The 14071-nt window shown below is 31.2% G+C and overlaps 2 protein-coding genes across 6 annotated transcripts in view; one reads left to right on the top strand and one right to left on the bottom strand.

Moving 5' to 3' along the window:
- LOC100576563 (growth factor receptor-bound protein 14) overlaps positions 1–14071 on the bottom strand; it is a 55167-nt gene that overhangs the window by 4159 nt on the left and 36937 nt on the right. For all 5 annotated transcript variants that reach the window (XM_003249108.4, XM_006557690.3, XM_006557692.3 and 2 more), the window contains 2 exons: positions 5082–5309; positions 2187–2288 (listed from right to left, as the gene is read on the bottom strand). In XM_003249108.4, the coding sequence (XP_003249156.2) occupies positions 2187–2288; positions 5082–5309 (330 nt within the window). The remainder of the gene's footprint in view (positions 1–2186; positions 2289–5081; positions 5310–14071) is intronic.
- The window catches only part of LOC100577347 (SET and MYND domain-containing protein 4), a 76440-nt gene continuing 62477 nt past the window's right edge, over positions 109–14071 (top strand). The window contains exon 1 of the mRNA XM_026445917.1: positions 109–813. The gene's annotated coding sequence lies outside the window, so the exon portion shown is untranslated. The remainder of the gene's footprint in view (positions 814–14071) is intronic.

Genomic DNA, 14071 nt, shown 5'->3' on the forward strand with positions numbered 1-14071 from the left:
ATATATAATATAACTTCTAAGAAAGAGAAAGATATATATTTTTTTACAGCTAGACAATCGTTCAAGTGCGCGATACAGCTCACCGGTACTTAAAGCCGTGGACTTACGCGGAAGCGGGAACAGATCGATGATGGAACGTGTGTCGAGCGAATCGTTTCGAAAGAAGTATTATTCGCACATACGGTTGAAAAGACTGAAAAGTAAAATGGAAAAAAATCACGAGACGAAGAAGGGTTGATAACCCCTGACGCCTGTTGCTAGGCAAGGCATCGAACGATGCATCGCTGGATGGTGCAACAAGACGCGGAGAGATTTCAATTGAAATCGAACTCTGATTCGAACTCGTTCCCATTGCACTGTAATCGTTCTTCTACCGCGTGATTACTCGCACGTCGTTTCTCCGACAATGAGAACGATTCGTGGACGCTCGTCCATATTCGTCAATATTCGCCACTGGTCGACACGGGAGAGGGGAGATAGGGGCGGCCTTACGTAACGTCGCCGCACCTGCGTTCAATGCCGCTACGATATTTTCTGCGAACGGAAATACACGAGACTCGACGAATGTAGGTCAACTTTGTGTTTTCGTCGTTACGATATTTACGAAACGTAACGAGAACAAACGTCGAGAAAACGGATGAAAAAGAATTGATTCTTTTTTTTTTCTTTTCTTTTCTTCTCGAAACTGTGGCCCGCATTGCGTTTCGGGAAAAAGAAAGCATCGTATTATTACGAAACGTGTTGACCGATTTCGTCATCGACACTCGCGTGATGATTGCTTCGCGTCGTTTCTTCGATTTATCTCTGTACAAGGTACGTATAAATTACGTATAATAACTACCATTGCTTCGCGGAGAAGAAAACTAACGGTGATAAAGAGTCGAATTGCGAGCGAGCGAGATCCGTCGTTGAAGAGAGAGAGAGAGAGACGCTCGTTGCGAGCAAACCCCGCGGCGAGAGAGTTAGACCGACTAGCTGAGAAACGAGTGGCTCGATGAGTCGGTAGTCAGACGACAGGGGAGAAATTCATGGAGAGGGATGATGCGCGCGAGCAAAGCACGGTGGTGGGGAGAGACTCGAGAGCGCGAAGATCGAGAGAAGAAACTGGCTTCCGGTTCCTTTTTCCCCCCTCGAATTTCCGGCTGGCTAATCGCGTAGTGCCGCCGCCACCATTTTCAATCGATCGATAAACACCGTGCGAATTGGTCGATACGCGAGTTGCTCGATGCTAAGTCGCGGATACGAGTAAAATCTCGTTTATCCGCATATTTTTTTTACACCAAATCAATGCTCACTCTCGACTCATAACTGAGCTTCCATTATTTCATACTTTCAATTATAATCAATTTATTATCGAAATATATTATAACTTTATTTCCAAAATCATTTTATATTAATAAAAAAATAATATAATCAATTGTGTGTTTTACTTTAAAACCATAATAAATCAATTATATTATGTTTGTAACGAATAAGAAACTAGTTCAAGAAACAGTTAAACGTTAAAATTTCTATTATCCAAATTAACAAAAAACGATGAGAATAGTGGATCTCTGTTATCAAAACTACATACTCGATTATTCAGTTTATCGGATGAACGAAATGATCCTACATATTTTGGTTCTATTTTGAATGTTGGTATCGATCGCGTACCGCGTGCAAGCCAATCGGCGAGTGAAGCTCGCGAATCGGCAAGGAACCCGCGGCGCGGAACGCGAGAGAATTTCGTGGCCGAACCGAACCCGGACGCTTCAAGAGTCGCGGCGTCTGCCTCCTAAATGATCGATAGTCGCCGCGTAGCAACAACCAACCGCCTCGGGCTTTTTGCTCGATTTTTGAAACTTTGCTTGCTTCGACGCGAACTCCTCTCCCTCTCTCTCCCTCTCTCTCTCTCTGCCTTCTCCTTCTTTCGTTTTCTCGAGCGTCTCGCCTCTGGTCCGCCTCGTCACGCCTTGCCACCTCCTTCTCTTTATCCCACCCGCTTTTTTCGCTGCACTTTTTTTTCATCGATTGAAGATGGAATCGCGACACCGCGGTCAGCCGTGATAGGATACCGATCGAAAGTGATATTATCACGTGCACTCGCGGGGAGAAAACGAGCGAAAGGAAAGAATTTTTTATTTTTCTTTTTCTATTTCTTTTTTTTTTTCTATGATTAAAAGAGATTGTTGTAAGTCAAAACTTACGTTGGGCACGTTGTAGTTGACGTATCGATCCTTTGGGCTGTCAGTTTGTTCGCACTGTTTATTCTTAAAGGCTCTGTAGTTTTCTCTCAGTTGCTTGCCATACTATAAAGTTAAACAAAATAGATTATTGTAGAATATAGTTTGTTCATATTATTTATGAGCAAAAAGAAGAAGGTAAGGATAAAAAATTATCAAAATTTATTGGGAGAAAAATAAGAATAAATGAATGTATTGTAAAAATGAACGATTCTCAAATATAAATATTTATTATATTGCAAAATATATTTAATAAAACAAATGCTCTAGATAAATAAATTAATTAATTTAAATTTTTAAATATCGTTTTGGAAAACCAAAATAAGTACGTGTCTTTGTAACATTATTGGTTAGATCAAATATATCTATATATTAGGCTTATCCTGATTCCTTATTCGATCTTAATGAATAATTTAAATCACATTTTGTGAAAAAAAGAATTTCAAATTTTGTAATTTAAAGTTTTTTAGAAAAATAAACTAAAAATGGCAAACAATAACCATACAAATTGAAACTCACCGTTCCAAATACTATTTTCTAATATATTTACATCATAAATTTACATTCTGTGTATTTTCAAGAGTTGTTAATGCTATTTAGTAAACAATTTTTTTTTTTAAATATTTGCATAAATACATTAAAATTCAAAATCTTGCAAGTTAATTCACTACTTCATCACATCTGTTTTACGAGTTTGATTGCATAAATATAATAACATACAATTACACCAAAACCATTTATTTAAAGAAATATATGAACTTATCTGTTTCATAAAATGGCAAGTCATTTTACAAAAATATTACATGAAAGAGAAAATTTAAAATGTAAATGAATAAAGATTAATTCTTCATAATTTAATTTTTTTTATTTTTAGAAAAAAAATAATATAGTAATAGTAATAATATTAAAACTCAATTTTACTCAATCTTATTATAAAGTAAAAAATAACATATATTATTGGTTACAAAAGAATAATATTTGATACATTAAGTCTTAATGGATAATTAAATAAGATTTAAAAAATATAAATATATGACTTCAAAGCAAGATGGCATGGTAGAGAGTTAAGATGATTAAAATTGAAATAAAATAAAGATTAAAGCTGAAGTAATATGAAGATTACAATAATCTTTTATAATAGCCATTGTCGTTCATTGATATCTTTTTGTTTAATAAATGTTTTTCGCTCTCACCGTAGCAAAAAGTTTTTTCTTGTATATATTTCAATTTTAATTTGATTTGTTTTGCGATATTTAAAGAGTCAAAGATAATGAGATTAGAATAATTGTAAAATAATTTTAATTTTAGATTATTCATACTTAATAATCTTTGATCATCATCGATGATTTTTATTATTATTTTGCAAAATATTGCAAATAAGAAAATTTATGCATATACTTTCTTTTGAATATTAAGTATATGACCTAGAAATAGATCTGAAAGTATATCAATGAAATTTCTTATAAACAATTGTATGACAGACAGGTTAAAGATATGAAAAATCATTAACGTATTTATTATTTAATGGAAAAACAAAAAAATAATTATAAGATTAATGAGAATTTGAAATATATTATGTTTTTGACTTATATTTTTAATATAATCATAGTAAAATGACAAATTGACAGATATATTATATATATTATATAGTGTAAAACATTTGAAATTTTTTAGTAAATAAACTATACTTCAATCACTTATTTTGATATTAAAATTTAAAAAAAAAAAAAATTTGGAATTATATTTGACACGCTATCATGGATTTACTGTAATTATATATATTATATTATAGAATAAAATTTATAAATATAAAGTGATAATAATACTAAATAAATTTATATGTATTTAAGATTTATATATCATTAAAATTCATTTAACACTTTAATTTTATAATTTATCTCTCTCAAAAGTTACATTATGTTATACCAATACTAAATTCATATTTGCTTAGTTCTGTCTTGATTTATAAAAAATTCACAAGTTCCTGAAGATTTAAAATATTATATTATATGATTTATATATTTATACGGTATATTTCTTATGAAATTTATAAAATTTTTCGTTTGATTTTTGTTTATATAATTATTTTTATATATTCTCTAAAATTAAAAAATAAAAAGAATATTTTATTTAATTTTTCTACTCTAAAATTTTCTTTAAAATTTTGGCCAATAAATTTTTCTCTCATTATCACATTCTACATGAAACACGATAAAAAAATGTTTTCACACTTTTTTCCTTGACATCAATCGTTTAACAGTTATTTCAAACTGCAGTTATTGATGGACATCCTGTATAAATAGGGAAATAAACGTAACTGTATAAACTAGGAATAAATCATTCACAGCATCGAAAAACTGTTCGAAATTCAAGAAATTTCAAATTCTTTGAAACTTTTTGCAACTTAAAACCATCGAAATTTAAATAAAAAAAATTGCAAAATTAAATTTTTCGCGAATTGAAAAATTCCAAAAATCAAAATTAAAAAATTCTAATTCTTGATAAAATAGATACTCTTTAAAGAAAAAGAGAGAGAAAAAAAAAACATTTTAAATTTCAAAAATTTCACGAATTTTAATACAAACGAATAAGAAACGAAATTCGTACGCATATAATACTATTATTAATACCGAAAATAAAATCGATCAAGCATTAATCAACAGAGTTTCGAGCTGGAACTGGATACAATGGAACTGCATACTTGTGATTTCCCCGGAAAATATTCGCGTAACGAAGAAAGTTCACAAGAATTTTTTCACGAGGAAAAAAGCCAAAAAAAAAAAAAGAGGAAAAAACAAAAAAAAAAGAAAAGAAAAGAAAAGAGAAACAACATTGCGAAAGAATCGAATGTTTGATTACCTTGGCGAGTCTCATGGCCGTGAGCCAACAGGCGCGAGACTTTTCACTGTGGAAAGCGATGACCTTGAGTCCGGCTTCTCCAGACTCGATGGTTTTGAGTTGGCCGGTGCTGGTCGGCCTCAGGCAGATGCCCCACGGGAAGGGTGCTCCGTATCTCTTCCTGGTGTTTGTGATCTTATACACCGCGTAATCCGACAAGTGGGCGAACAAAAACGTTTGCTTCCTTTTCTGAAATTATTTCGAATATCGTTGAACGATCCTGACTCGTAGACAAATCGATAATTAAGTTTCTTTCAAACGCGAATCAAACTGCCTCCGGTTTCATTTCGATCAAATTTTACTACTCGTTTTTTCCAATCTATCTACATGTACTGTGAAAGGAAGGAAGGAATAAATGAAGAAAGAGAGAGATACGAAGAAGATTAACCAATTTGTGACAACGCGTTTGTTTGTGATGCAAGTAGAGCGGAAAAGACGAATCCATAAATCTTTGAAACGATGAAATTAAAAGTGCAACACGAGAAATGAAAAACCGATAGCAATTGAAAGACATCGAAACAAAGATGTAATCAGAAATTAAAGCGGAACCGGTTTACGGGTAACACCAGAAGTGCACGCATCCGTGATTAGAGAAGAATGACAAGCGAGAAGATTCGCGTTACGTGCCAATAATTTTTGTGTTACTCTCATGGCAGATCGCAGAAGAATTGTTAGAAATAATTATTTCCTTTTAACGTAAAGAACATCGAAATATATGCAACTGGGCTTACTCTTATCACGAAATAAAGTAAAAAAATAAAAAATTAAATGGTTTCTATCTGGAAAGATTTCATATTTTTTTCTCTCAATAATAATTTATTAATATTTGTATTAAAAATTGATTGGTTCAAAAGATATTTTAATTTTTAAAATTTAAGAAAAATTTAGCGTTTATATTTTCGTTAATAAATACGAAATAAAAATTGAAACATATTTTAACAAATTTATCTTTATACTTTTATGAAATATGAAAGATGCTTTGACTAAAGTGTAAAATTTAAAAATTTTCTTTCTCATTTTCAAGTCAAACGCATAAGCGATATATTCGAAACTATTTGATTTTTGCTCCGTGAAATTATTCTATCGCTTAAAATTTATGGATAGATCCAATTGAAACGTGCATATATGCATATATATATATTATATCGTACGATATTTGAATAATCAGATTGCGAACGATAACTGGATGCGTGAACAACTGTCGGCGAGTAAGTGAATCTCACGGAAAAAAAGAAAAGAGAGAGTTCTACGAAATAATAGAGAAATAAAAACGACTATGGATCAAGTGGGCCACGTCGTATTATGATTACGACAATAACACGGGAATGTGTAACGGTAGAAGTCCGTGAAAGGAGAAACAACGTTGGTACGAAGTAGCGAAACACGGGACGAAAGAAAGAAACCGTGAGTGGGCGGATGAGACCTACCAAACGTTGGAAAGAGATTAAGAAGCCGGCTTGTTCGACGAGCTGTCCCGGATGACATTCAAATTGAAAATGATTTTTCATTTTTTTCCAAGGTTTTCAAAAGCTTTGTAAAATATAACTTATCTCGAAGATCGCTTGTCCTTGTTCCATCTTTCATTGGAAATCAATTGACAAAATTAAGAAGATTTATTCGAATCGAGAAGACACGGAAGAGATTTTTCAATATCGAGAGAGCGAGAGGAAATGTCCGAATGTTCAAATCTAGTTCCATCATCGAAGCAAAAAGCAAATGGTCGCGAAAGAAACTATGACTAATTTTATCGGTGAAGGAAAAGAGACAATTTATTTTCGACTAGGTATCGTAGATGCAATACCTCCCTACTCACCCGTAATTCAAAAAATTAACGTGTTTCAATAGGTTAAAAGAATATTTGGAAGAATGGCTTTCCAAATCCCATCAACGATGGCAGCGACAGCGGTAGCAGCGGCAGCAACGACGACGACGACGACGAGACGACGAGGATGGAGATACGATGCCGACGCCGGTGCCAATATCGATGTCGAAATTGATGATCGTCGACGGAGAAGCCGAACTAGAGAGAAAGAGAAAATAGATAGACAGACGCATAGATGGAAAGATAAAATAAGTAAAGCAATCATATCTATAAAATAAATCGTAACGGCCGAATAATATATCTCGCACAATCGTAAATTTATCAAGTATGTATTATATCGATAATCATCGGGTCATCCAATCTTTCATCTCGAATCTTTCGCATCAACTTTCGTGTCGATCAATATTCCGGTCGAATTCTGGCACCGGCTCTGACAATGATTTTAATATTGATTTAATCCATTGTTATCGATTTGCGCAAAATTATTACACAAATTTCGCGTTAATTAACGTAAAATTGTTTCTTTCTAGTCAGATAAATGAGATGTTTGAAAGCTCGAGGAAACCATCTTTTTTTCTAATGAAATTATGATAATTATCCTTTAAATCTGTTCGATACCTTCCATCGATTCGACCTAATCGTACAAATTAAATCAACCGACGAATATTTATTTTTAACGATTCAAAATTTTCAAATCGAATTCGCGTTACTTTGAATCATACAAGTTGAGTATGCTAATAAAACGATTTTTATTTTTCTACGTTTATCTCGATCGGGATTCTCGATCAAATCGTGTCATTTCGGATCAACACATCGTGACAGTCTCTGTGCGATATTGGACTTTTATTCCGACCGCTGCCGAACTGACACGAACGATAAACGATTGTTCCGATGGAATAAGGTTGTGCATTATCGCTAAATAACCGGTAAATGCATACATACATATATGTATCTTAAATTTCAACAAAAAGAAAAAAAAAAATACCTGTGCGAAAAAGAATATTTTTCAATACGAAGAGAGAAACCGGTTGCACGACCGAAAGTTTTTCGAAGATTTAGTTTCGTACACCACCGACCGGTCACGTAGCATTTCCACTTACCACCCAACAAATTTCGATCCATAACGATTCGACTTTAACTGTGATTGGGATTGTCCTGTGAATTCAAAAATCTTAATTTCTGATCTAACTAATCGAAAGCGAGGATTTTTAACGATAGATCATCAATATATGTTTATATCATAGAGAAATAACTATCCATTATTTCGCGATACCACCATGTTTCTTTCCGCTCGGAAATACCGACCTATCGTACAGATCGGATTTCATAGCGCTTCACTTGCAATCATTTTCTCTTCTTTCCTTCCTTTCTTCCTTTCTCGTTCCTCCTTTTTTATCCTCCTACTTTGTCGCTTTCTCTTGCTTAAAACACGATCATTTCTCACTTCAAATACAACATTGCGTCGTCCCGACCGAGGATCAGCAAAAATAAAAACACATAATGGATTGTTTCCATTCTACAAATTCGTATACTCATCGACTACAATTTCGATTTCTTTCGCGAACTACGTGACAGTGGACGCGTGCGAGGAAAGTTATAAAAAAAAAAAAAAAAAAGCAAGAAGCAGAAAACGAGTTGAACAGATAGAGAGGCCTGATAACCGTTTTTTTTATAACAAGGAAATGGAGAAAAGGAGAGAAATGGAGAGGCGGAGAATAAACGAGAAAAAAGGGGATATCTGGCGAGTGTAAGATGGGGAGGAATAAGCGATAGCGGGGTGCACAGAGATGGAAGCGAACTACCGGTAACAAGCAGACAGCGCGACGACGCTAATCGCGTCCTTTCCTTCTTACTTGTTCCTTTAGTCAACGAGTAATCAGTGGGATCGGTTGATTGACACAACGATGAGATGACTAATCATGCAATTCGAACCACGTATATACGTATATAATGTAGATTTTTGTCGAATAGGTAAGAAACTTGCGCGTACGTACAATCCTTCAACAGTGTCGAAACGGCGACTGACGGAAAGGTTTGTCGCTTGCCGGTAGCCTCGTGCACAGAGACGAACAAAGATCCGAAGACTGCCGAACGGCCCAGCGAACGTGACCGAACCGACCAGTCAGCTGGTTTCCCGGTGGTCGCGGCAGACTGCATCGGACGTGCGCTGCTGCGCTACCTCGCCTCTTTCGTTTCCTCGCGCTTCGATTACGGTCGTTCACGAACTCGCCCGAATCAGCTGGCTGCCCACCCCCGTGTTCTTCGACCCGATCCTATGTGCTCTACAAGTAAACCTTTTTCGTACTTCTCTCTCTCTCTCTCTCTCTCTTCTTCCCCCTCTCTTTCTTTTTTGTCTCCTCTCCCCCCCGCTCCTCCCACTCCATACCTCACTGTTTGCCATTGCTCGCCACTATATACACATTTACAGTGATTCGCGCACAAGAAAGCTTCGCTCAATCAGTTCTAATTTCGCGATTATTCATCAATCGAGTTTTTCAAAGTAGAAGAATCTACTTTATCCACGTAGTGGAAAAGATGTAAGAGATAGAACGACAGTATCGATAAGTTTCTTTAAGAGGAAGAGGAAACGGCTTTACGAAGCCATGTAAACGGTAAAGAGAAAAAGAAAGCAGAGTATCAGTTGTTCTAAATTATAAACCAGCGTTCGAGCCTAACTGAATTTCGTTCCGTTTATGAAAAATTATTTCGATTGTTACTCGAACAGAAATGGATCGATAATTCGGTAAATCGAATACGAGTCGTCGCGTTGCGGCTCGGAAAAGGCAAGCGTATCTAAACTAAAATGCTTGCGTTTCGATCGCGGAACTCTTGTCGAGTGTTGTTATCTCGGCTTCCTTTTAATCGAACGCGTCGCGTTACTTTGACACCATGAATCGATCGATAGTAGACGAAATAACAGTCGGTTTTTCATTTCGTTGAGATCGGTAATTAATTAATTTCTTAATGTCCAAGCGATTTGAACAAGATCATATATATATATAAATGGAAACAGTAAATAAGAAAATGAGGACAGAAGAAGATAGGAGGGAAAATATTATTAAAGGGTAGTATTTCGACACTAAAAATGATGGTGTTACGTCGTTGGAAAATCCACACCTTTCGGCTACGTGCCAAAGGTGACAATGTATATTTTATATTTCGTTTTTAGCTTCGCTTCAATTTCTTAATTATTTAATCTTTGTTAAATAAAATGATTAAATGAATTTTATAATTTTCTTTATTGATTTAGATATAGATAATTAGAAAGGATTTGACGCAATTCTCAGTTCTGTTTTTTGGCAAAAATTGACTATTCGTGAAATTGTAATTTTGGCAATGTTCCATATTGCCAACTGCAAAAATTAGATATCTCTGATAATTAATTATTAAAATAATGTAATTTTTCAAATATTAAAAATATAAATAAAAATTAAAAATATAAAATTAGACAATCTTATCATTAATACAAAAATTATTTAATTTATTTTTTATTGCATATTTTATTTCAGCTATTCATCCATTTATTATTTATTTATTAATTTCAAAGATATTGTTTACAGAAAACAAATAAAATCAGAATATAAAATTTCATAAAATATATAAGTATAAAATATATGAGCAAAATAAAAATAAATATTAAACTAATATTAAAATTTATAAATTTATTTATAATATATATAAAATTATTAATTAAATAAAAATAATTAGAAATAATTTCTTCATTGAAAACTATGAATTGAAAAATAACTTATGGTTCTACTATTCTTATTAATTTTTTTATTTACTACTTAAAAATAATGCTGTTAATTTTTAACCTTCATTATTTGTTTTTTATGTTAGTTGTAATTTATAATATATATATTATTTGATTAATAAAACTATATTTGTGTATTTATTTTTAATTTTAGCAAAAGTTTATTAAAATTATTACTATTGAACAAAGTTTTTATTAAAGCATTACTAACTAGTTTCAAAATTTATAATAATTAAAATAATTTTTTGAAAAGTGTTTAAAATACTTTATTTCACTTTATTATTGTTTAATTTTTAAAATTGATTTGTATTAGAAAATACAAGTAATACATTCATTTGAAATATAAATATAAATTTCAAATAATTAATTATTTCTTTATTTCTTTATTTTAAATTTGGAAATAATCTTAAACAGAAATTGTGACATCGTGTTATGTAAATAAAAAATGCAAGTAAGTATGATGTAATCAAATCAAAGTCTGATAGAATATTTGTCAGAAATAATTTGTATTTCTAGAGTTAAAAGCACTTATGAAATAACATTTAAAATATTATTTAAAATTATTAGAAATATATATTTCATGTAATTATTTCAAATAATTAAATAATGATATCATTTTAAATAAAAATTGTGAAAATAAATTTGTTATTTTTTCTCAAATATATGAATAATCATATTATTATCATATTTGAATAATTTGAAAAAATTTTAATATTTTTTGTATAATTTTAATGAAAAAAAATTTTAAAAAATGTTTCTTTGCAGTAGATATCTCTAATTATAATCCGATTAATTAAAATATATTTATTCCTTTTTTCATTTCTTAACTTTTATTGGATATGCACTTTTTAATTTTAAATATAATTTGTACTTTTTATATACAAAAATCTCATTATTTATTATTTATGATTACTATTTGATTAAACATTATATTATTTATTTCTCAAATATTTTAGAATATATTTTTTTTATTTTTATTTTATTCGAAATAATTATTTCTTCTTTTTATATCATATTTCAAATAGAAAATGTTTAACCTTATTCAAAATAATGGTTGATCAATTCAACACCGATTCCTTCAACGATATATATTTTGTTTTTCCAAAAAGAAGAAAAAAAAAAACACGAAATTCAAAATGAAATTCATCGAATCGCGCTATTCGTTCGGAAAAGAAAATAATTCGCGATTGCCAATATTCCCTAAATATCGATTCCACGGTAAAGATCGGATTGTTTAGATAAAAGGGTAAAGTTCGTGTCGAAGAAGCAAGTGGTGATCGCGTGTCAGAACGCGAAACGAACGTGGAAACGAAACCACGGACCACTCATGCCACGTTACGCATCGCGAACGCGAACAATGACGTGGATGCAACGGGCATCGTAATATCGCGCGTGCATTGCGAAAACGTATTGTGTTTGCCCAACACCCTGAACGGGGAAACGGTGTAGGAAGTGCCGTGCGTGCGAGAGAGAAGGAGAGAGGGCCGACACGGACGAAAGGAGAAGAAGAGCGTGGCGCGAGAAACAGTGAATTAGAAAACCGTGCTCACTTAACTGGGTTTGCTTGAAAGGATTGGATCAAGAATTGTTCTTCGATTCGAACGAAATTTGGCATGTTGATAAATATTTTATGTATTCAATCGTGGAAATCTCTTTCAATTAATAAGTCGTGTAATGATAAATTTGTTGTATGGAACGTTATATGATCATAATAGATTGATTATATGTCTATAGAGAAATTTTTTTACTAATGGAATATCACTTTGAAAAGATGAAAAGCTTTAAAGTTTTAATTTTATTTCCTTTTTATTTTAATTAAATTTACCAGAATATCTCTTTTAAAAAGAATGGTCTTTTTTTGTCTTGATCTTTTTATTCATTTTTTTTTGTGTTGTTTACATTTTGTTCTATTCTTTATTATCATTATTATTTTTTCTTGTTTATGTACACACAATTTGCTCTTTTATTCAGTTAAAAATATTTATATCAACTAATACTCATAACAATTCAAAAGATTGATTTAAATTAAAGTTTGTCTTCAATAGGGTGGTTAAATTTTTTTAAAACATAAGAGCGCAAATTATTATAAATACAAAATTTTACATCATTTATTATAAGCAAAATTAAAGTCATTTTCTTATATGACACAATAATAATCAATTGATATCAATATTATGAATTTATAGTAATTTATTTATTTTATTTTTAAGTTTTCTTTATATGTTTTCCTTATACTTTCAACTTTTTAAAATTTATTTAAATAAATATAACGTAATGATATAAAACAAAATTTCAAATTAAAAAATATTCAAATTTCAGTAATTTGTTATTATTATAAAAAATACTTCCAAATGAAATTGTATATGAAACGTGAAAACAACATGATAAAAATTTGAGGGTTAATTTCACTGAAATATTATTATGCCCTACATAAACACACAAGTTTTCATTAAAACCAGAAATTAATGAATTTACTTCCAGGATAATGATATATGATAATTTTTATTACTAACTGTAACTATGATAATTCAGAATCGGATTTATTGAAATAAATATAATGAACAAAAAGAAATAAATACAGTCATCACTTGGGATTGTGCTTGGGTATATATCCGGAAAGGTAAATTTCTGAGAATTAGCCGATGTTATCTGACTCCAACTCACTCTACCGTGTCTTCATCAAGGATAAAAGTGAGACAGAGATAGAGTACAATAACAGTATAGAGATCATTTTTTAACAATTGAAATTAATACAAAAGTTAATATAGTCATGTTTGGATTCATTTTAATAATACGAATAATTTAGCATAACATTAATGATATAATAAAAAAATATACAAATATATTATATTTTTCTTTTTCCAGCGCCAATTGAATCCTTTGAATGCGATTCTAAGAATTGTTGGGCCTCATGAACAAACAAATTCATATTGTAATTATTTCAAATATTGAATTAGTGAGAAATATCAACGTTGGGTTTTTTGTCCAGTTTTGATTTTGAAGATAATTAATTTTAAATGATTCATAAATCTTTTAAAAGTGTATAATGAATGTATAATATTCTATATTCAGAAAATATTGTATTTACATTAAAAATTATAAAAAAAATCAATGTAATTTAAGCAGTTGCAACAATTAAACGTAAGATAATTTGTCTTTTGAAGACAATTTAAAGAAAGTGTACAAAATGAATTTGATATCTGTACAACTTTTTAAGACAAAAGAACTTGATCTAAAAATAAATTTTTATCAAAGTTATTTTTTACGTTTTTAACCTTAACCTTAAATACTTATCAAGTTTACCTTAACTTATTTTGTTTTTGTTTATTTTATTGCTTCGAGGAACTATTCGTCGCAATTATTCTAAGAAAAACA

This window comes from Apis mellifera, linkage group LG16 (assembly GCF_003254395.2).
Source record: "Apis mellifera strain DH4 linkage group LG16, Amel_HAv3.1, whole genome shotgun sequence".
In the NCBI taxonomy this organism is placed as follows: Eukaryota; Metazoa; Arthropoda; class Insecta; order Hymenoptera; family Apidae; genus Apis; species Apis mellifera.